The sequence below is a fragment of the Zophobas morio genome, unplaced genomic scaffold, assembly GCF_036711695.1.
Source record: "Zophobas morio isolate AGI-343-1 ecotype UQ-CSIRO unplaced genomic scaffold, CSIRO_AGI_Zmor_V1 ptg000018l, whole genome shotgun sequence".
Classification (NCBI taxonomy): domain Eukaryota; kingdom Metazoa; phylum Arthropoda; class Insecta; order Coleoptera; family Tenebrionidae; genus Zophobas; species Zophobas morio.
In genome coordinates this window covers 5,325,946-5,351,059 of record NW_026972123.1, presented here as the reverse complement: position 1 = coordinate 5,351,059, position 25,114 = coordinate 5,325,946, and the positions used below count along the sequence as shown (strand labels likewise).

General features: G+C 34.1%; 2 protein-coding genes and 1 long non-coding RNA gene across 3 annotated transcripts; 1 reads left to right on the top strand and 2 right to left on the bottom strand.

The window, feature by feature from the left end:
* Positions 1–412: 412 nt before the first annotated feature.
* On the bottom strand, positions 413–5,929 carry LOC135130968 (chaoptin-like). Its single transcript, XM_064058460.1, has 2 exons — positions 4,619–5,929; positions 413–1,633 (listed from the first exon to the last, which is right to left on the bottom strand). Exons 1-2 carry the CDS (start codon positions 5,927–5,929, stop codon positions 413–415), a joined length of 2,532 nt encoding a protein of 843 aa, XP_063914530.1.
* Positions 5,930–8,476: 2,547 nt separating this feature from the next.
* LOC135130967 (insulin-like growth factor-binding protein complex acid labile subunit) lies at positions 8,477–9,817 on the bottom strand. The gene has a single exon (XM_064058459.1). It carries the CDS (start codon positions 9,815–9,817, stop codon positions 8,477–8,479), a length of 1,341 nt encoding a protein of 446 aa, XP_063914529.1.
* Positions 9,818–10,373: 556 nt separating this feature from the next.
* Positions 10,374–11,645, top strand: LOC135131000 (uncharacterized). The gene is made up of 2 exons (XR_010280858.1): positions 10,374–10,521; positions 10,575–11,645. It is a non-coding gene; the product is annotated as an uncharacterized LOC135131000 (long non-coding RNA).
* The last annotated feature ends 13,469 nt before the right edge of the window (positions 11,646–25,114 follow it).

Sequence of the window (25,114 nt, the reverse complement as noted above, 5' to 3'; positions counted from 1 at the left end):
CATACCCATCACCATAAAAAAAAAATAATAAACTTTATTCAATTCATGGATAAAGGACTATCTTGAACTAATTTTAATTGACGAAAACGGTTTCTTGCTTTCTTATAATATCATAAAATTTGATTTTGCGATTTTCGCTGTAACAACGGAAAATTTGGAAAAACATCTGATTGTTAATTTTAACAGAAAACAAAGTATGGTTAACATTTCATAGTCTATATGATATTCATAATAAACATAAAATTTGTCTAACCCATATATCTGTCTAATAAAAAACCGTGACGGCAGACAGACAGACGGAAATGGGCGACCTATTTCTTCGTACGCTAGGTCATGAAAGGTCGAGAAAACATGAAACTAGAGAGTAAAAAAAACAACAGTTGTTTTATTTGCATACGTATTAAAGTAAAAACTACATATTTCTTATAGCACAATATTCTAAGAAATTGTAATCGGGTATCTGCTTCTTTTTTTTCTGTAACTTCGCAATCTTCTTAGCACACTCTTTTTTCCAAGGATTATTTTCCAAACGTATCTTTTGAACATTCTTGAAAATTGTTTCCAAATCTCCTTTAATACACTTTAACCTATTTCCACAGAGATCCAAACCAACAATGCTAACATTCCTCAATGTTTCTGGATCCCAGTTATCAATCTCATTATCGGCCAAATTAAAATAACGAATCTGTTCCAATTTCCGAAAAGCTTTAGTTGAAATCTTCCTGATGCGATTCCCTTGAAGATTAATATTGAACAACCGAGAATAGTTCTTGAAAGCTTCATCTGTAATCTCAGTAATCTGATTAAAACGAACTAAAATAGAAGCAGACGGTGATGTCAGCCAATCATCCCACTGGGTTAGATTATTGGAGTCAATCTTCAACACTCTAAGCGCCAACATGCCATCAAAAGCTTTACTCGCAATTTTAACAATCTGGTTTTCAGCTTGATTCAAGTAGGTGAGTTTGGTGTTGTTGAAAACTCCTTCTGGTATTTCTTCCAACTCGTTTCCCGAAAGCCGGAGGAAAAGCAACTGTGGTAAGTTTCTCAAATCACCAGGTCGCAGAAACTTGATTGAGTTGTAATCCAAATCGAGTGATTCCAATTCTTGCAAGTCAAAGACTTCCGGATCGACTTCCTCGAGATTGTTCCCAAACAGATTCAACCTTGTCAATCCAAGTGTAGACAGAGCTTTTGGTGCGATTGTGTAGAGAGAATTACTATCCAAATTTAATATTCCGAGAGTAACATTTTCAAAAACACCACATGAAAGTTCAGTGAGGTTGTTGTTTTCAAGTGTCATTTTATCAGCTTTGAAATTCGTGAAGGCTCCTGGTTGTAGAAGGAAGATTGAGTTGGATGACAAATCTATATACCCTACATTTAGATCGGTAAATGTATCACTTTGGATTTCTGTCAGGTTGTTCGAATTCAGGACGAGTTTGTTCAAAAGTGGTACATTACCAAAAGCTCCCGGTTTGATTTCTTCCAAACCTACGTTAGACAGCTCAAGACTGTACAGACTTGGTATATCGAAGATCGAGTTTTCGTACAAGATGGGAACGTTTCCAGTGATTGTCACCTCGTCTTTTACGTCAGGAATGACTTCCTTAAGACTGTCAAATGTAGCTACCTTTGTTTCTGGTACGTCATTACGAGCAAGCACAACTGTCACGTTCTCGAAGGTATTTTCACTGTTACTAACTTTGACAAGAAAAGTGCAGACTAGCAGGTTTACTAGTGAAGAACGCATCTTGATTACTGAAGCTGTTTACGTTAAATATCGTATATATAAGCTAACATAGAGGAAATTAGTCACATCTATCTCTGTGACACACACTTTTAAACAGAATTGCTAGGATTCGTGGTGAAATGAATTTTCCTTATTAAATAAATATTCAAATTAAGGAAATAAGTTTTTGTTAAGCGACTTACTCATACAACTTTTACTTACCGTTTTGAAAACAACAAAATCTTACAGGAATTGTACAATTTTCTATCTATCCAACTAAAATAAAATCGGCAGATACTAGGTAACAATTGCATGAATGGTTGTAAACAATGAAACCACCAAGTCTTGGTAGCCTTAAGTCGCCCATTTAAGTATTAACAACTAATTAATTAATTAATAATCAATACACAAACAAATTACAATCATAAATTTCATCAAACTCTAAAAAATTTTGGGCGTATCTTCAAACTAGAAAAGGAAGATCTAGAATGCCAAGACTCATGAAATTTTCAGATCACCAGATGAGTTTAATAATCCGTAAATCAGAATTGACAGTACATCTCAGTTGAAACTGTGAAACAATCCGAAAACTCATTGACAGGAGATTTGCATAGTATCTAGAATTCGTTTTAGGAAAATGTGCTTCAATTTTTACAACAAAAACAAATGTTATTATTTATTAAATAATCATACTTTCCTATGATCCGGAAAAAAATTTGGTCTAAAGAGTAAAAAGATAGCAAGCCTTTCATTTCACTCTCCATTTCTTGATATATATAAAAAAAATACGTCAAATTTGTCAAATGAGACGTTATAATTTTGATAGGATTATTTGATAAAGCTTATCGAATCCGTCGACCGACTCTCTACTTTTACGTTTGCTCAACCTCTTATGACCCCTACAGTAAGTAGAAATAGGTCTCCCGTTTCCGTTTGTCTGTCTGTCCGTCTGTCCGTCTGTCTGCCGTCCCGGATTTTTATTAGACAGATAATTTTCGAAATTACTGGGCCCATTGTTGTCAAATTTTGTATTTATACTAGGTATATCATGTAGATGGTAAAACGCTAACCAAAATTTGTCTAATCATCCCCACCACTAATGTGATGACGTCACTTCAAAATTGTACATAGTAAATGGGTTTTAAATTGTATCAAATAACATAGTCTTACACATATAATTTATGACTCCGAACTGAGATTTTACCCGAAACGTCCAGATTTTTGTAAAAAAAATCAAAATTAGAAAACAACATTTTGACATTTAATTTAGAATCTCCAAAACCGAATGCTTTGAAATCTTGCAGATCATTTACAGTTATGATAAGCATGATAAGTTTTTAATCAAAATATACTTACTTGTCCACTCCAAAAAAATTGATGATGTCAGCTCGAAATTTTGCCGAATAAATCCTATCTAAAATGTAGAAAATATGATGAGTCTGAACTTGTAATTTATCATTCGATCCATATTTTTTGGATTTGCATATACAGGGTAATAAATGCGTGAATTTATTTTATTTATTTAATCAGGAACCAAAAAACCGATTGCTTTGAAATCTTGGAGATGTTTTACAGCTATCATAGGCATAGTAAAATTTTAGTCAAAAGTTTTTGGTTTAATAAATATTCACTTCTTGGTTTAATACATATGCAGATAAAACTGTTGTTTTTAAGGGCCTTTTCATTGAATTAGATATTAGGATAGATAGAAAATGGCACAATTCATTCAGATTTTGTTGTTTTCAAAACACAGTGAAGGTCAGATAAGTAATAATAAAAAAAATCATTTCACCACACATACTAGAAATTCTTTTTAAAAGTGTGAGTCAGACACCACGTCACTCACAAACTTAATTTTAATCACTTTCACATCCTTCTATGTTACCTTATAAATATGACATTTAACGTAAACATCTTCAGTACTCAAGATGGTTCTTCACTGGCAAACCTACTACACAGGGCGACTGATAAATAACAAGTAATCCTCAATAGTGATGAAGAAATCCATATTTCAGTACAAATAATTACCATTTTAAACATGTTTTAAGTCTCTTGTTGTGGAAAGATGACTACGTATATTAAGAAAAAAAGGTAAGATATATTCCCCGCCCACCCGCCTTATCTCAATCGTGACTTTTTTTACTCGTCGTAAGTCATGGGGCGGAGCTTAATTACAAAATTCTTATTTTTGACAAGAAATTGCTATGTGTTGTATCTTTAAATACAAAAGAAAGCCAAAACGTAAGCCCCACTCATTCGTCTCAATCTGAGTTTGGCTTTAAATTTTTACTTAATAAACATAACTGGTATTCCTTAAACAATACGATACTTAAAAACATGTTCGTGGTAATTTCTTGTAGAGAAATAAGGATTTTGCAAGCTCCGCCCTCTTGGCTGACGACGAATAAAAAAAATCATCACAACTGGAAAAGGGAGGGTGGGCGGACCTTACTTTTTTCTCCTTTTTTCTTTATATACGTAGTCATCTTTTCATGATAATAAATTAAAACATGTTTAAAATGGTAAATTTTTGTAGGAAAATATTAATTTTCCAGTTACGTTTCGGCCTTCGATCTGGCAACGAATGAAAAACTCATCACGAGATTAAGCCCCACCCATAACTGTGATAAAATCTGGCTGACAGAAATTGCTCTCCTTTTAACATTTTTCACGTTTATAAAATTGTACGAATACGTCTTGATCAATCAGTAAAATACGATGGGAAAACTTACGTGTTTGATAAATCGTCAAAAGTAAAAATTAAATAAAAATATTCAAAGTAAAAAAAAATCTCCACGAAAAGAAACAAAAGTTGCATAACTGAAAAAGTAACATTTAATCAAAAACCACAACATTAAGGCAGAAACTAGCATAAAATTAGGATACATCCAACTTCTTGTTCATAATAAACTCCTCAACCTTCTTAACACACTGTTCATTCCAAGGATTATTCTCTAAATGAGTAATTTCAACATTTCTGAAAACTGTCTCCAAATCTCCTTCAATACAGGATAACTTATTTTCCTTCAAATCCAAAGTACCAACATTAACATCAACCAATAAATCTGGATTCCAGTTATCAATCTCATTATTGGCCAAGTTTAAATAATCAATGTGTTCTAATTTATAAAACGTTTTAGCTGAAATATTCCTAATTTTATTCCCCTGGAAATTAATACTTGTCACATGAGAGTTATTCTTGAATACTTCGTCTGGAATCTCAGTAATCAAATTATACCTGACTGATACTTCAGAAACTGATTTTGCCCCACTCAGCCAATTATCATCCCAATGTGTAACATTATTGAAGTCAATGTTCAACACTCTAAGCGCAGACATGTCCTCAAACGCTTTACTCGCAATTTTAACAATATTGTTTGCGGCTAGATACAAATAGATGAGTTTGGTGTTGTTGAAAACCCCTTCTGGGATTTCTTCCAACTCGTTTCCCGAAAGCCAGAGTTTCTTCAACTCTGGCAAGTTTCTCAAACCACCAGGTCGCAAAAGTTTGATTGAGTTGTAATCCAAATCGAGTGATACCAATTCTTGCAGATCAAAGACTTCCGGATCGATTTCCTCGAAATTGTTCCCATGCAAATACAATTTTGTCAGTCCAATTGAAGACAGAGCCGTTGGTGGGATGGTGTGGAGAAGATTATCACTCAAACTCAAGCTTCCAAGAGTAACGTTCTCAAAAACACCACTTAACAATTCAGTGAGTCTGTTGCTATCAAGTGACACGATAGAAGCGTTGAAATTCTTGAAGGCTCCTGGTTCTAGAAGGGTGATTGAGTTGAAAGACAAATCTACATTCGATACATTTAAATCGGAAAAAGTATCAGTTTCGATTTGTGTCAAGTTGTTCCAAGATAGAAGGAGATTTTCCAAAGGTGGTAAGTTACCAAAAGCTTGCGATTCGATTTCCTCCAAACCCACATTGGACAAGTTAAGTCTGTTCAAATTTGGTATATCGAAAATCGATTTTTCGTACAAGATGGGAACATGTCCCAAGATGTGCACCGACACTTGGGTTACATCAGGAATGATTTTCTTAAGACTCTCAGATGTAGCTACCGATTCTATTAGTTCGTTATCAACACGCCACCGGACTGTCACATTTTCGAAAGTAATTTTTTCGCTCTTACTAACTTTAACAAGTAAAATACAGATTAGTACGTCTAGCAGTAAAGAACGCATCTTGATTACTGAAGTTGTTTACGATAAATGTTGTATTTATAATGTAATGTGGAAAACTAATTAACTGGATTGTTTTCCAACACATTTGATTAAAATTAAGTTGGTCATATGTATGACGCACATTTGTAAAAAGAACTTGTTGGATGCGTAGTGAAATTAAATTTCTTCATTAGATAAATATTCAAATCAAGGAAATGCTGTATTTTTATTAAGCAACTTTTACTCATCCAACCTTCACGATTGTTTTGAAAACAAGGAAATCTTGAAGAATTAAAGAACGGGAACAATTTTCTAAAAACAAGAAAAATTTTTCAACATAGGCTGCTCATGGCGCGTTACGGACAGCCTACATATTAAACGACATCAGTTTTGTACAGACTACAGGGGCAAAATTCGATCTGTTTCTGTGTGGTGATAAGAACAATACTAATGTTTCACAAATATTATAATAGTTTCTTTTTGAAACCCTTGAACCGGTATATAAAAGTGTGCCAATCAAATTAATTAATTAACCGATCACTTGATGAAATTTATCGAAACACATGTTAATTGAAGGACCGACAATAATAACTGTTTTAAAAAATTACACAATTTACGCTGCGATATACAAATTTTTGTTAGAATTGCAATATGCACAATTCAATTTTGCCTTTTTTGGATATACGTAACAATTTTTTCACGACTATATATTTAAAACGTTTAAAATGGTAAATTTTTCTTCGAAAACATCGATTTTACAATTAAGTTTTGCACCACGGTCTGACAACGAATGCAAAATTTGTCACAATTGAAATTGAGGCGAGTGGGCGGGTCTTATTTTTTGGATTTTGTTCCTTAACATATATAGTTTCGTTTCAACATGTTATTTAAAAACATGTTTCACATAGTAATTTCTTGTAGGGAAATAAGCATTTTCCAATAAACTCCGCCCTTCGGTTCACAACGAATAAAAACGTTATCACAATTGAAATGAGGGCGAGTGGGCGGCGTTTGTAATTTGCTTTTTTTTCTTAATATATGTGCGTACTTTTCTTTTCAATTATAATATAACAAGTGATATGATTATTATCGATAATATTTCGAGTGAAACCGAGCTGCAGATTTAACGAGTGCGAAGCACGAGTTGAATGTGCTGCTTCGGTTTCACGAGCAATATCTTCGATTATTAATCATATCACGAGTTATATTCAACATGAGAATATAATAAATGAACACATTTTTTGATAATAAAATTGATTTCGTCGTTTTGAGCTTGCCCCCAACGTTGGCAAGCCATAAAAGACGAAAAAATTTATGAAATTCTAAAATTTGTCAATTTGACAGTTTTTAAATTTAGGTAGCAACAGACCACAATAAGGCAATAAAATTATTATCGCTGTGATAGACATGTAACTAAGAGCATGAACAAATCCTGTTGGAAGAAATGGGGTCATGTGATCCATGAATTATATTCTCACGACAATAAACTGAAAACATGTTTAAAAGGGTAAATTTGTAAAGAAGTATATTGGATAAAATTTACCATTTTAAACATGTTTTCAGTTTCTTGTTATGGAGAAAAAACAATATATATTAAGAAGAAAAAAAAAGCAAAACGTAAGCCCCACCCACCCACCCTATCTCAATTGTGACGCTCTTTCTTTGTTCGTCATTAGTCAAGGGGGGCGGAGCTTAATTGCAAAATTCGAATTTTTCTAGAAAAATTACCATGTGATACATGTTCTTCAGTGATGCTCAGAGAAAAATATTTGTATTTTAAGTACCAAAAAACAATATTCCCCACCCATCCGTCTGGATCTCAATGGTGATGAATTTTCCATTCGTTGTCAGACTGGGGGGCGAAACGTAATTACAAAATCCATATTTCCAGATTTAAACATGTTTTAAGTTTCTTGTTGCGAAAAGAACACTACGAATATTAAGAACACAAAAGACAAAATGTAAGCCCTGCCCACCCACCCCACGTCTATTGTAATGAATTTTTTATTCATAGTGAGCCAAGAGGGTGGACCTTAAAATCCTTATTTCTCTACAGGAAATTATCATGTAAAACATGTCTTTGAGTATAGAGTTGTTCAAAAAATACTATGTATATTAAGTAAAAAATAAAGGCAAAGATTAAGCCCCACCACCATACCCATCACCATAAAAAAAATAATAAACTTTATTCAATTCATGGATAAAGGACTATCTTGAACTAATTTTAATGACGAAAACGTTTTCTTGCTTTCTTATAATATTATAAAATTTGATTTTGCGATTTTCGCTTTCGTGGTAACAACGGAAAATTTGGAAAAACATCTGATTGTTAATTTTAACAGAAAACAAAGTATGGTTAACATTTCATAGTCTATATGATATTCATAATACACATAATATTTGTCTAACCCATTTATCTGTCTAATAAAAAACCGTGACGGCAGACAGACAGACGGAAATGGGCGACCTATTTCTTCGTACGCTAGGTCATGAAAGGTCGAGAAAACATGAAACTAGAGAGTAAAAAAAACAACAGTTGTTTTATTTGCATACGTATTAAAGTAAAAACTACATATTTATTATAGCACAATATTCTATCAAATTGTAATTGGGTATCTGCTTCTTTTTTTTCTGTAACTTCGCAACCTTCTTAGCACACTCTTTTTTCCAAGGATTATTTTCCAAACGTATCTTTTGAACATTCTTGAAAATTGTTTCCAAATCTCCTTTAATACACTTTAACCTATTTCCCCTGAGATCCAAACCAACAATGCTAACATTCCCCAATGTTTCTGGATCCCAGTTATCAATCTCATTATCGGCCAAATTAAAATAACGAATCTGTTCCAATTTCCGAAAAGCTTTAGTTGAAATCTTCCTGATGCGATTCCCTTGAAGATTAATATTGAACAACCGAGAATAGTTCTTGAAAGCTTCATCTGGAATCTCAGTAATCTGATTAAAACGAACTAAAATAGAAGCAGACGGTGATGTCAGCCAATCATCCCACTGGGTTAGATTATTGGAGTCAATCTTCAACACTCTAAGCGCCAACATGCCATCAAAAGCTTTACTCGCAATTTTAACAATCTGGTTTGCAGCTAGATTCAAGTAGGTGAGTTTGGTGTTGTTGAAAACTCCTTCTGGTATTTCTTCCAACTTGTTTCCCGAAAGCCGGAGGCAATGCAACTGTGGTAAGTTTCTCAAATCACCAGGTCGCAGAAACTTGATTGAGTTGTAATCCAAATCGAGTGATTCCAATTCTTGCAGGTCAAAGACTTCCGGATCGATTTCCTCGAGATTGTTGTCAAGCAGATCCAATCTTGTCAATCCAAGTGCAGACAGAGCTTTTGGTGCGATTGTGTAGAGAGAATTACTATCCAAATTTAATATTCCGAGAGTAACATTTTCAAAAACACCAAATGAAAGTTCAGTGAGGTTGTTGTTTTCAAGTGTCACGTTATCAGCTTTGAAATTCGTGAAGGCTCCTGGTTGTAGAAGGAAGATTGAGTTGGATGACAAATCTACATTCGATACATTTAGATCGGTAAATGTATCACTTTGGATTTCTGTCAGGTTGTTCGAATTCAGGACGAGTTTGTTCAAAAGTGGTACATTACCAAAAGCTCCCGGTTTGATTTCTTCCAAACCTACGTTAGACAGGTCAAGACTGAACAGACTTGGTACATCGAAGATCGAGTTTTCGTACAAGATGGGAACGTTTCCAGTGATTGTCACCTCGTCTTTTACGTCAGGAATGACTTCCTTAAGACTGTCAAATGTGGCTACCGTTGCTTCTGGTACGTCATTACGAGCAAGCACAACTGTCACATTCTCGAAGGTATTTTCACTGTTACTAACTTTGACAAGAAAAGTGCAGACTAGCAGGTTTACTAGTGAAGAACGCATCTTGATTACTGAAGCTGTTTACGTTAAATATCGTATATACAGGGTGCCGCATCCAAGTCTGGATATAGGGAATTAACATGCGAATTGGTTTTTATTTTATAATATCTCCCCAGATCACTTTAAAGCTATTATTGAGTGATGGCTTTGTGGAGGTCGAAGAGGGCTATCGGCCAGTATTTTTTTCAAATCGTTGCATCGCGCTCACTCACTGTAAAAAGGTTTTAAAAATCGTATTTTGAAATTCGCGCCCGATCCGAATTGTCGCGAAGTGTTCCGTCGTACTGTCGAAGTTCGGCGATCGCGTATTTTCATTATCCATGCAAAATTCAAATGTCAAAGTGAAATTAGAAATTATTCTCATCAGAAATCAACGAACAAGTCAAACTGAATTATTTTATCCAGTGTGATGATTATTGTAGGACAAATTAAACGGAATAAATGCACAAATTGATCCATTCATTCGTCATAGTGCGCGACCCCGTCAAACGAGCCATCTCGAACTACAATCAGACCGTATCCAAAAAGCCCAAGATGAAGACTTCAATACTTTGAGCAGCTGGTCTTCCTCAAAACCCCATCAAAGCCCATCGGCAGCATTGCGACATTTTCTGGGAGCCCTCAAGCTAGGAATGTACTCGGGCTGCCTCACTCAGTAATCACTGAACGACTCAAATTGAATTATTTTATCCAATATGACGATTATTGTAGGTCAATTTAAACGAAATAAATGCACAAACTGCGCAAAATATTTTATTAGGTTATGTTGCTGGTGCTGATCGAGTCTTTATTACTAAAATCTCATTAAAATGCCATGTTCTACTGCGATTAGATGAAAAAGCGAGGGCCCGCTTTTCTTATTGTGTGATGATAAGATTTACCATCAAAATAGCTGGCGCTTTTGAAGAGGACCTTTTAATGAACCATTTAGATAACTACAAATAACAAAACTTAACAATTGTTGATGAATGAAGTAATGAAATATTGTACGAATCTGGAGAAGTATTGCACTATTTTCAAGAATTGCTCAAAAAGACTGCTCTCAGCAACTGTACAGTAAGTAAGCCAATCTTCAAAACTCCTACGCGTGTTGATCAGCATTTTAGTTGAAATCTGAAGACAATATTGCTGGATTGCTTGTTTCAGCGCTTCTCTGTTTGTATAGCTTGTCTGAATGCAGATGGTCGTGAAGAAATCTCCAAAGAAAAAATTCTCAGGGGTTTATATCCGGCGATTGCACAGGCCAATGGGGCGGTGCAAACTTTCCATTCCAACATTGCGGAAAAATACTGGTTCAAATAAACAACATTTATGCGAACTGTATGGCTGGAGATTTGGTCCTGGATGTAAAAGACCTGCTGCAGATGCCGCACCCTTCGAGTCCCAGGAAGTATTTGCTGAGCTAGCATATTATCCTACTTCTGAGCATTCAATCCGGATTCGATGAAAAAAGGTGCAATGACATGATGTCCTAGAAGCCCCAGTCATACACTGACAATTGCACGCCATTGATAACGAAGGTCATGGACCACGTGAGGGTTGTGTAATGCTCAAATTTGATCGTTCTGACGATTATAACTTCCCTTAAGACCAAATGAACGTCAGTAAAACAAATTTTCCTCAAAAACTCTCCATCAGCCTAGATTCTCTCAAGCGTTCCTTCGTAAAACTCTATATGTGAGAAGTAGTCCCCAGGCTTCAATTTTTTGTCATGATGCTTTTTGAAATTCTTCTATCTCATCTGTTTAAGACCCCTAGAAAACGTCGTGCCCACCTGATTTTATGTAATTTTTATCACCTTTGAAAATAAATGTAACTTTATTTTGCGAAATATTATTTTTATTTTTGTTGTTGTTAACACAATAAACAAATAAAACAGTAATACAAAAGTTTCTGAATCCCAAGAGAAAAATACTTTAAAATGTTGATGAGTCAATGTTCTACATTTCTCTCTCAAAAATTTCCTGTAATGAAGATGCTTCCTGGAGGCAAAAAATCCATCCCTGCTTAACGAATGTAAAATCAATTGACTTCCAATCTTTAGTGATTCCAAAAAAAAGGGTGAAATTTATCCAAATTACCTACTAATTAAATTAACTGTTGAAGAACATGCAGGCCCCCGCTTTTTCATCTAATCGCAGTAGAACATAGCATAACCTAATAAAATATTTTGTGCATTTATTCCGTTTAAATTGACCTACAATAATCGTCATATTGGATAAAATAATTCAATTTGAGTCGTTCAGTGATTACTGAGTGAAGCAGCCCGAGTACATTCCTAGCTTGAGGGCTCCCAGAAAATGTCGCAATGCTGCCGATGGGCTTTGATGGGGTTTTGAGGAAGACCAGCTCTCGAAGTCTTGAAGTCTTGATCTTGGGCTTTTTGGATACGGTCTGATTGTAGTTCGAGATGGCTCGTTTGACGGGGTCGCGCACTATGACGAATGAATGGATCAATTTGTGCATTTATTCCGTTTAATTTGTCCTACAATAATCATCACACTGGATAAAATAATTCAGTTTGACTTGTTCGTTGATTTCTGATGAGAATAATTTCTAATTTCACTTTGACATTTGAATTTTGCATGGATAATGAAAATACGCGATCGCCGAACTTCGACAGTACGACGGAACACTTCGCGACAATTCGGATCGGGCGCGAATTTCAAAATACGATTTTTAAAACCTTTTTACAGTGAGTGAGCGCGATGCAACGATTTGAAAAAAATACTGGCCGATAGCCCTCTTCGACCTCCACAAAGCCATCACTCAATAATAGCTTTAAAGTGATCTGGGGAGATATTATAAAATAAAAACCAATTCGCATGTTAATTCCCTATATCCAGACTTGGATGCGGCACCCTGTATAAGCTAACATAGAGGAAATTAGTCACATCTATCTCTGTGACACACACTTTTAAACAGAATTGCTAGGATTCGTGGTGAAATGAATTTTCCTTATTAAATAAATATTCAAATTAAGGAAATGAGTTTTTGTTAAGCGACTTACTCATACAACTTTTACTTACCGTTTTGAAAACAACAAAATCTTACAGGAATTGTACAATTTTCTATCTATCCAACTAAAATAAAATCGGCAGATACTAGGTAACAATTGCATGAATGGTTGTAAACAATGAAACCACCAAGTCTTGGTAGCCTTAAGTCGCCCATTTAAGTATTAACAACTAATTAATTAATTAATAATCAATACACAAACAAATTACAATCATAAATTTCATCAAACTCTAAAAAATTTTGGGCGTATCTTCAAACTAGAAAAGGAAGATCTAGAATGCCAAGACTCATGAAATTTTCAGATCACCAGATGAGTTTAATAATCCGTAAATCAGAATTGACAGTACATCTCAGTTGAAACTGTGAAACAATCCGAAAACTCATTGACAGGAGATCTGCATAGTATCTAGAATTCGTTTTAGGAAAATGTGCTTCAATTTTTACAACAAAAACAAATGTTATTATTTATTAAATAATCATACTTTCCTATGATCCGGAAAAAAAATTGGTCTAAAGAGTAAAAAGATAGCAAGCCTTTCATTTCACTCTCCATTTCTTGATATATATAAAAAAAAAATACGTCAAATTTGTCAAATGAGACGCTATAATTTTGATAGGATTATTTGATAAAGCTTATCGAATCCGTCGACCCACTCTCTACTTTTACGTTTGCTCAACCTCTTATGACCCCTACAGTAAGTAGAAATAGGTCTCCCGTTTCCGTTTGTCTGTCTGTCCGTCTGTCCGTCTGTCTGCCTTCCCGGATTTTTATTAGACAGATAATTTCCGAAATTACTGGGCCCATTGCTGTCAAATTTTGTATTTATACTAGGTATATCATGTAGATGGTAAAACGCTAACCAAAATTTGTCTAATCATCCCCACCACTAATGTGATGACGTCACTTCAAAATTGTACATAGTAAATGGGTTTTAAATTGTATCAAATAACATAGTCTTACATATATAATTTATTTTATTTTTTTTTTATTTTTATTTTATTTGTAACGGAATCTCCAATTTACATTATGAATTATTAAACTAAATTAACTAAATAATACATATTCTAACAGAGTGTTCCCTAATAAGTAAATTCAAAAACAAAAAATATTCATGGCTTGGCGGTTACTAATATGCATACAATAAATAAGGAACTAAAATCTACTGTTATAAAATAACAAAATTTTGAATTTAAATTTGGACAAAGGAGAATCAAATATCGATATGTTGCTGTTGTTCGAATAATCATTTGCAGCTAGCATCATTCTATGTAAAGGATGATTACGACCTATATTTGACGTAGATGGTGCTACCCTAAAAATATCTTTGCTTCGAGTTGTGCGGCTGTTGACGGCAGGGTACAAGAAGGAGAGTCTTGATAGCAGCGATGGATTGTCAATACGACCATTTAATATCCCGTGCAGAACACAAGCATCCGTTATATATCTTCAAATATATAGGGGTTGTATATTAAAATGATGTTGAATCCAATTGTAGTCGCCTTTAATATGTTTGAAGCCAACTTTAAATTCGAGAGCTCTCAAAAATTTTTTCTGAGCATTTTCTAGCAACACCCGATCAACATTATATAAAGGTGACCAAACAGGTGAACAATAATCTAAGTGTGTCCGAACTAAGGAGCAATATAAACTTTTGAGGACCAAAGGTGAAAGCTCATGACAATTTCGCCAAATAAACCCCCACATGTTCAAAGCTTTTTTGGATATATAGGAATAATGACTTTTAAAGGAAAGTGACGAGTCGAAAATTACTCCTAAATCCTTAATCTGAGTCACACGTTTAATACAACGCTTATTCAGTTGGTACTTAAAACTGATGTTAGATTTTATGTTAAAAGTTGACATAATATAACACTTATCTAAATTTAAGGGGAGTAAGTTGTTACTGCATCACTCAAAAAGCATGTCAAGATCTAATTGTACTTGTTCTAAATCTTGTGTATCTCGAATGACTTTAAAGATCTTTAGATCGTCCGCGTACAACAAATAATTTGAATATCGTAAACACTGCGTTAAATCATTTATGAATAACAGAAATAGAACGGGTCCGCAATGAGTACCTTGCGGAACACCAGATGGAACAGAGAAAGACGATGAAATAAAGTTATCAATGCGAACTTGCTGGCACCTGCCTGACAGAAAAGATGCTAACCACTTAATAGTGTTATCTTTGAAACCAAGTTTATCCAGCTTTAAAAGTAATAGTTTATGATTAACGCGGTCGAACGCTTTTGCGAAATCAGTATACACTGAATCGACTTGCAAATGATTAACCAATGCTTCGTTTAGAAATGATCGATATTCAAGGAGATTCGACAATGTGGACCTGTTAGAAACGAAACCGTGTTGTTTAGATGAGATAACTGAAGACGAAGCCCACTGAAGTTGCCTAGTTACAATGGAATCAAGTAACTTTGGAATTGCTGATTGACAACATACACCTCTGTAATCTTCAACTATATTACGTTTACCAGATTTAAAAATGGGCATAATGAAGCTGTTCTTCCACATTTTAGGGAAAATACCATCCCTCAAAGAGGTTTCAAACAACAAAAGCAGTGGTGAACAAAGAGCAAACTTACAGTTTTTTATAAGGATACTTGGTATACCGTCAGGACCTGGACTGCACGAAGATTTCAATTTAGAAATTTCATCGAAAATATCAGACAAACAAATCTTTAGACCCATATCATTTACATCGAAACTGGATTTGAAATCACAAACAAATTTATTGGAATCATCTTTTACGTAAACACTTGCAAAATATTGAGCAAAAGCATTGGCTATCTCTTCCCCACCTTTAACACATTGATGTCCAAAATTCATTTCGTTGGGGATGTTAGATTCTCCATGTTTTTTACTATTAATAAATTTCCATAACAATTTCGGATTACTCACCATACTACGATTGACGTTTGAGATGTATTCGGCATATACCTTCTCAATGAGTTCATTACACCGATCTCTCAAAGATTTAAAATAAAGGTAGTCATCAAGTTTGCCGGTGTTTTTAAATGTGCAATGAGCAGTGGTTTTCAACCGACATAATTCTTTAAGTTCTTTATTAAACCAATAAGGGTATTTACTAGTTTTACGATTGATCACTTTATAGGGAATAAATTTCACTATGCCATAAAATAAAATCTCATAAAAGATAGCAACTTTTTCGTCAAGATTTTGATCCACCAAACACGATTCCCAGCAAACAGATGAGTAAAAATGGTTTAAACGTTCATAGTTACCATTAATAAAATCAAAAACACGAAAATCAGATTTCAAAGAAGGTGCAGATAAACAGGAAAGAGACCAAGAATAAGGAGAATGATGACAACTACTAGAAAATATGGGATCTAATGCAGAGCAGACATCAAGATTATCAACGTTTGAAAATATAAGATCTAGGAATACATTTCTCATATTAGGAATTTTATTAATTTGCGTCAAATTCATTAGAGCACATGTAGAACTAATTAAATCATATTCAAGAGAATTGTTGAGACCACATTCACCATCATCATTCCAATCAATATGTGGTAAGTTAAAATCACCCGCAATAACATACGACGACTCAGGAAAACGATCAAAAATTGATTCTATGTCTTGACAGAAGTTAACATAAGAAGTAAAATAACTTGCAGGAGGGATATATACTCCACCGACAATTAAGTTTAAATCATGATATTTTACATGGATGTAAATACTTTCGATAAAGTTTCCAAGAAGAATTACCTCAGATTCGAATTCCTTTTTGACAGCTATCAGTATTCCACCTCCACGTATTTTATTACTAGTATTAACATTTCGATCGGCCCTAAATATATTATAGTTGTTTAAATTTATTTCAGAACTAGTAATGTTATCACTAAGCCAAGTTTCAGAAATAATAATAATGTCATAAACACAAGAGCTAACCTTAATTGCGAAATCCTTTAATTTAGACCTTAAGCCACCAGCGTTTTGGTAATAAAAACTAATTACTTTTTTGGATGAGTACCCCGAGAAATATTTTTTTCCACAATATATGGCATATTGTTTTTATATCTCAACATAACGTTAGTATTCCCTTGTGCAACCTTATCCTTAAATTCTTTCCGTATTGAATTATTATAATCTCGCTGTATTTTTGTCAAATCAGGCCGGAAGTGGTGATTACGATTATTATTATTCTTATTTGATCGTAGGACATCTTTAGCTATATCGTCGTTTTCATAGACGATCTTTAAAGGGCGAACTACATTAGACTTAGGCATACCAACACGAATGATTTTCTCAGGCTGCGGAAAAGAACCTAAAGGCGCAAGAATAGAATTTACTTGCAAAAGATCATCCTGAAACTTTTCTTCTGAATTCGATGAAATAGATTCACTTATATTGAACAGCAAAACGTTAGTACTCCGCGACTTACGCTCTTCAATTTCTGATACAACAGTATTGAAGTCCAAAGGATTATCCATTTTTTACGTTAGATTTTTTAAATTCTGTCCATTCGTCTTGAATCAAGCGTACATTTTCTTCAACTGCAGATAATCTATCCTTAATTATTTTAAAATTATGTTCAATGGTTTGTTTAATCTCAAGCTTAATAGTCATCAATTGTGATCTAATTAATAATTTCCTCCAACTTTTCAGCAGTAATAGGTGCACTACTGGAACTAGAAGCTGTAACACATTTCGAGCACACCCAATGAGACTTTTCATTTATTATATTGGCCATATCAGAATCTCCTAATTTCAAGCATTTTAAGTGGCAGTATTTTTTACATGGGCCATTACATTTCGTGGAGGGTGTTGTTGGTGTTATGGCACCCTCACAATGTAAACAAAAGTTGGTCATATTGAAAAATAAACAAGAACGGGGACACAATTCTTCTCGCACCAACGGAGTCCGTCGTGGTGACTAACAGAGTGAGACAAACACACTTGGACTACGGTAGTGTTAACACAGGAGAAACAAAGATTGCAGTATAGACCAAATTATTTCAATTAACAGAGGCTTGATAACCTTATTCGAGAAATAGTCGAAAAAGATACAGTAAAAAGGTGAACTCAATTTAGTTAATTAATACTAAAATGCTACAATGCCACTCTATCAAAAGTGGAAGAAACTCACACAGCGCATAGATCGCCAATACTCAGATGCACTGTCCAAAATTCAGCAATTATCAGCGTAGCAAACCACCAAAAATTCGGGAAAACTCAGGAGCACATATATCACCAAAAACCAATATAAATATTCGCACAAAATGACTCCGAACTGAGATTTTACCCGAAACGTCCACATTATTGTAAAAAAAATCAAAATTAGAGAACAACATTTTGACATTTAATTTGGAATCTCCAAAACCGAATGCTTTGAAATCTTGCAGATCATTTACAGTTATGATAAGCATGATAAGTTTTTATTCAAAATATACTTACTTGTCCACTCCAAAAAAATTGATGACGTCAGCTCGAAATTTTGCCAATAAATCCTATCTAAAATGTAGAAAATATGGTGAGTCTGAACTTGTAATTTATCATTCGATTCATATTTTTTGGATTTGCATATACAGGGTAATGAATGCGTGAATTTATTTTATTTATTTAATCAGGAACCAAAAAACCGATTGCTTTGAAATCTTGGAGATGTTTTACAGCTATCATAGGCATAGTAAAATTTTTGTCAAAAGTTTTTGGTTTAATAAATATTCACTTCTTGGTTTAATACATATGCAGATAAAACTGTTGTTTTTAAGGGCCTTTTCATTGAATTAGATATTAGGATAGATAGAAAATGGCACAATTCATTCAGATTTTGTTGTTTTCAAAACACAGTGAAGGTCAGATAAATAATAATAAAAAAAATCATTTCACCACACATACTAGAAATTCTTTTTAAAAGTGTGAGTCAGACACCACGTCACTCACAAACTTAATTTTAATCACTTTCACATCCTTCTATGTTACCTTATAAATATGACATTTAACGTAAACATCTTCAGTACTCAAGATGGGTTCTTCACTGGCAAACCTACTAGTCTGTACTATAGCACAGGGCGACTGATAAATAACAAGTAATCCTCAATAGTGATGAAGAAATCCATATTTCACTACAAATAATTACCATTTTAAACATGTTTTAAGTCTCTTGTTGTGGAAAGATGACTACGTATATTAAGAAAAAAAGGTAAGATATATTCCCCGCCCACCCGCCTTATCTCAATCGTGACTTTTTTTACTCGTCGTAAGTCATGGGGCGGAGCTTAATTACAAAATCCTTATTTTTCAACAAGAAATTGCTATGTGTTGTATCTTTAAGTACAAAAGAAAGCCAAAACATGAGCCCCTCTCATTCGTCTCAATCTGAGTTTGGCTTTAAATTTTTACTTAATAAACATAACTGGTATTCCTTAAACAATACGATACTTAAAAACATGTCCGTGGTAATTTCTTGTAGAGAAATAAGGATTTTGCAAGCTCCGCCCTCTTGGCTGACGACGAATAAATAAAATCATCACAACTGGAAAAGGGAGGGTGGGCGGGGCTTACTTTTTTCTTATTTTTTCTTAATATACGTAGTCATCTTTTCATGATAATAAATTAAAACATGTTTAAAATGGTAAATTTTTGTAGGAAAATATTAATTTTCCAGTTACGTTTCGGCCTTCGATCTGGCAACGAATGAAAAACTCATCACGAGATTAAGCCCCACCCATAACTGTGATAAAATCTGGCTGACAGAAATTGCTCTCCTTTTAACATTTTTCACGTTTATAAAATTGTACGAATACGTCTTGATCAATCAGTAAAATACGATGGGAAAAATTACGTGTTTGATAAATCGTCAAAAGTAAAAATTAAATAAAAATATTCAAAGTAAAAAAAATTCTCCACGAAAACAAACAAAAGTTGCATAACTGAAAAAGTAACATTTAATCAAAAACCACAACATTAAGCCAGAAACTAGCATAAAATTACGATACATCCACCTTCTTGTTCATAATAAACTCCTCAACCTTCTTAACGCACTGTTCATTCCAAGGATTATTCTCTAAATGCGTACTTTCAACATTTCTGAAAACTGTCTCCAAATCTCCTTCAATACAGGATAACTAATTTTCCTTCAAATCCAAACTACCAACACTAACATCAACCAATAAATCTGGATTCCAATTATCAATCTCATTATTGGCCAAATTTAAATAATCAATGTGTTCTAATTTATAAAACGTTTTAGCTGAAATATTCCTAATTTTATTCCCCTGGAAATTAATACTTGTCACATGAGAGTTATTCTTGAATACTTCTTCTGGAATCTCAGTAATCAAATTATACCTGACTGATACTTCAGAAACTGATTTTGCCCCACTCAGCCAATTATCATCCCAATGTGTAACATTATTGAAGTCAATGTTCAACACTCTAAGCGCACACATGTCCTCAAAAGCTTTACTCGCAATTTTAACAATCTTGTTTGTGGCTTGATACAAATAGATGAGTTTCGTATTGTTGAAAACCCCTTCTGGGATTTCTTCCAACTTGTTTCCCGAAAGCCAGAGTTTCTTCAACTCTGGCAAATTTCTCAAATCACCAGGTCGCAGAAGCTTGATTGAGTTTTAATCCAAATCGAGTGATACCAATTCTTGCAGGTCAAAGACTTCCGGATCGATTTCCTCGAAATTGTTCCCAAGCAAATACAATTTTGTCAGTCCAATTGAAGACAGACCCGTTGGTGGGATGGTGTGGAGAAGATTATCACTCAAACTCAAGCTTCCAAGAGTAACGTTCTCAAAAACACCACTTAACAATTCAGTGAGTCTGTTGCTATCAAGTGACACGAAAGAAGCGTTGAAATTCTTGAAGGCTCCTGGTTCTAGAAGGGTGATTGAGTTGAAAGACAAATCTACATTCGATACATTTAGATCGAAAAAAGTATCAGTTTTGATTTGTGTCAAGTTGTTCCAAGATAGAAGGAGATTTTCCAAAGGTGGTAAGTTACCAAAAGCTTGCGATTCGATTTCCTCCAAACCCACATTGGACAAGTTAAGTCTGTTCAAATTTGGTATATCGAAAATCGATTTTTCGTACAAGATGGGAACGTGTCCCAAGATGTGCACCGACACTTGGGTTACATCAGGAATGATTTTCTTAAGACTCTCCGATGTAGCTACCGATTCTATTAGTTCGTTATCAACACGCCACCGGACTGTCACATTTTCGAAAGTAATTTTTTCGCTCTTACTAACTTTAACAAGTAAAATACAGATTAGTAGGTATAGCAGTAAAGAACACATCTTGATTACTGAAGTTGTTTACGATAAATGTTGTATTTATAATGTAATGTGGAAAACTAATTAACTGGATTGTTTTCAAATGCATTTGATTAAAATTAAGTTGGTCACATGTATGATGCACACTTGTAAAAGGAACTTGTTGGATTCGTAGTGAAATGAATTTTCATTATTAGATACATATTCAAATCAAGGAAATGCTGTATTTTTATTAAGCAACTTTTACTCATCCGACTTTCACTACTGTTTTGAAATCAAGAAAATATTGAACAATTAAAGAAAAACTAAATCAACGGGAGCAATTTTCTAAAAACAATAACATTTTTCAACATAGACTGCTCATGGCGCGTTACGGACAGCCTACATATTAAACGACATCAGTTTTGCACAGACTACAGGGGCAAAATTCGATCTGTTTCTGTGTGGTGATAAGAACAACGCTGATGTTTCACAAATATAATATTGGTTTCTTTCTGAAACCCTTGAACCGGTACATAAAAGCGTGACAATCAAATTAGTTAATTATCACGTGATGAAATTTGTCGAATCACTTGTTAATTGACGGACCGACAATAAAATTATTATTAAAAATTACACAGTTTACACTATGAAATATAATTTTTTTTTCAGAATTTCAATATGCACAATTAAATTTTGCCTTTTCTTCTGGATATACGTAACAATCTTTTCACGACAATATAATTAACGTTTAAAATGGTCAGTTTTTCTCGAGAAACATCGATTTTACAATTAAGTTCCGCCCCACGGTCTGATAACGAATGAAAAATTCATCACAATTAAATTGGGGCGGGTGGGTGGGGCTTATTTTTTGCATTTGTTTCCTTTTACATATACATCTTGTTAAAAAACATGTTTCAGAGAGTAATTTCTTGTAGAGAAATAATCATTTTCCAATAAACTTCGCCCTTCTGCTCCCAACGATTAAAAACCTTATCACAATTGAAATGAGGGTGGGTGGGTGGGGTTTGTATTTTGTTTTTTTTTTTTTTCTTAAAACATGTGCCTACTTTTCTTTTCACGACAAGAAACTGAAAACATGTTTAAAAGGATAAATCTGTAGAGAAGAAAATATATGGGATAGAATTTACCATTTTAAACATGTTTTCAGTTTCTTGTTATGGAGAAAAAACAATATATATTAAGAAGAAAAAAAAGCAAAACATAAGCCCCACCCACCCACCCCATCTCAATTGTGACGCTCTTTCTTTGTTCGTCATTAGTCAAGAGGGGCGGAGCTTAATTGCAAAATTCGTATTTTTCTAGAAAAATTACCATGTGATACATGTTCTTCAGTGATGCTCAGAGAAAAATATTTGTGTTTTAAGTAACAAAAAACAATAATCCCCACCCATCCGTTTGGATTTCAATGGTGATGAATTTTCCATTCGTTGTCAGACTGGGGGGCGCAACGTAATTACAAAATCCATATTTCCTGATTTAAACATGTGTTAAGTTTCTTGTTGCGAAAAGAACACTACGAAAATTAAGAAGACAAAAGGCAAAATATAAGCCCCGCCCACCCACCCCACGTCTATTGTAATGAATTTTTTATTCATAGTGAGCCAAGAGGGTGGACCATAAAATCCTTATTTCTCTACACGAAATTATCATGTAAAACATGTCTTTGAGTATCGTGTTGTTCAAAAAATACTATGTACATTAAGTAAAAAATAAAGGCAAAGATTAAGCCCCACCACCATACCAATCACCATAAAAAAAAATAATAAACTTTATTCAATTCATAGATAAAAGACTATCTTGAACTAATTTTAATTGACGAAAACGTTTTCTTGCTTATTTCTTATAACATTATAAAATTTGATTTTGCGATTTTCGCTTTCGTGATAACAACGGAAAATTTGGAAAAACATCTGATTGTTAATTTTAGCAGAAAACAAAATTTGGTTAACATTTCATAGTTTATATGTTATTCATAATACACATAAAATTTGTCTAACCCATTTATCTGTCTAATAAAAATCCGTGACGGCAAACAGACGGACAGACAGACGGACAGACGGACAGACAGACAGACGGAAATGGGCGACCTATTTCTTCGTACGCTAGGTCATGAAAGGTCGAGAAAACATGAAACTAGAGAGTAAAAAAAACAACAGTTGTTCTATTTGCGTATGTATTAAAGTAAAAACTACATATTTATTATAGCACAATATTCTATCAAATTGTAATAGCTGCTAACCATCCCACTACGGTATTTGCTTCTTTTTTTTCTGAAACTTCTCAACCTTCTTAGCACACTCTTTTTTCCAAGGATTATTTTCCAAACGTATCTTTTGAACATTCTTGAAAATTGTTTCCAAATCTCCTTTAATACACTTTAACCTATTTCCACTGAGATCCAAACTAACAATGCTAACATTCCCCAATGTATCTGGATCCCAGTTATCAATCTCATTATCGGCCAAATTAAAATAACGAATCTGTTCCAATTTCCGAAAAGCTTTAGTTGAAATCTTCCTGATGCGATTCCCTTGAAGATTAATATTGAACAACCGAAAATAGTTCTTGAAAGCTTCATCTGGAATCTCAGTAATCTGATTAAAACGGACTGAGATAGAAGCGAACGGTGATGTCAGCCAATCATCCCATTGGGTTAGATTATTGGAGTCAATCTTCAACACTCTAAGCGCCAACATGTCATCAAAAGCTTTACTCGCAATTTTAACAATCTGGTTTGTAGCTAGATTCAAATAGGTGAGTTTGGTGTTGTTGAAAATACCATCTGGGATTTCTTTCAACCCATTTTTCTCGAGACTGAACGCCTCCAACTCTGGCAAGTTTCTCAAATCACCAGGTCGCAAAAGCTTGATTGAGTTATCATCCAAATCGAGTGATACTAATTCTTGCATATCAAACACCTCCGGATCGATTTCCTCGAGTTTGTTACCAAACAGACTCAATGTAGTCAATCCAATTGCAGACAGAGGTTTTGGTGCGATGATGTAGAGATGATTATCACCCAAACTTAAGCTTCTCAGAGTAACATTTTCGAAGACACCACTTGAAATTTCAGTGAGTTTGTTCTTATCAAGTGAGACGTGACCAGCTTTGAAATTCTTGAAGGCTCGTGGTTGTAAAAGGAAGATTGAGTTGGATGACAAATCCAGATATGATACATTTAGATCGGTAAAAGTACCACTTTTGATTAGTGTCAAGTTATTCCGATTCAAAAAAAGAGTGTCTAAAAGTGGTAAATTACCAAAAGCTCCGGGCTTGATTTCTTCCAAACCCACGTCAGCCAGGTCGAGACTGTTCAAATTTGGTATGTCGAAAACGGATTTTTCGTACAAGATGGGGACGCCTCCGGTGATGTCCACCCTCACTGGTTCTTCGTCAGGAATCATTTTTTTAAGATTGACAGATGTAGCTTGGGTCTCTAGTGCCCCTTTGTAAAAATACGACCGAACTGTCACATTTTCGAAAGTAATTTTATCACTGTTACTAACATTGAAAAGACAAATACGGACTACTAGGTTTAGTAGTAAAGAATGCATCTTGGTGACTGAAGGTGTTTACGTTGAATGTCGTATTTATAAGGTAATATAGAAAGGTATGTAGGTGTGACTGATGAATTGTTTTCCAACAAATTTGATTAAAATTAAGTTAGTTACATGTATGACACGGACTTTTAAAAAGAATTTGATAGATTCGTGGCGAAATGAATTTTCATTATTAGATAAATATTCAAATCAAGGATACGCTTATCTCGTCCAGTTACTTACTCATCCGACCTTCATTACTGAAAACTGCTTGAAAAGAACTAAAACATAACGATACTGTACGATTTTCTGTCTATCCAGTTGTTAAAACTTTTTATAATCCACAACAACTTTTACAATCCCTTCATTATCTTTTATTGATACCCCTTCTCGATTCATTTCAAAAATTTTCAATAAGTTAGATTACAACATCGCTTTCAAAACTAAAAAAGTCTTACTTAAATGTTAATGA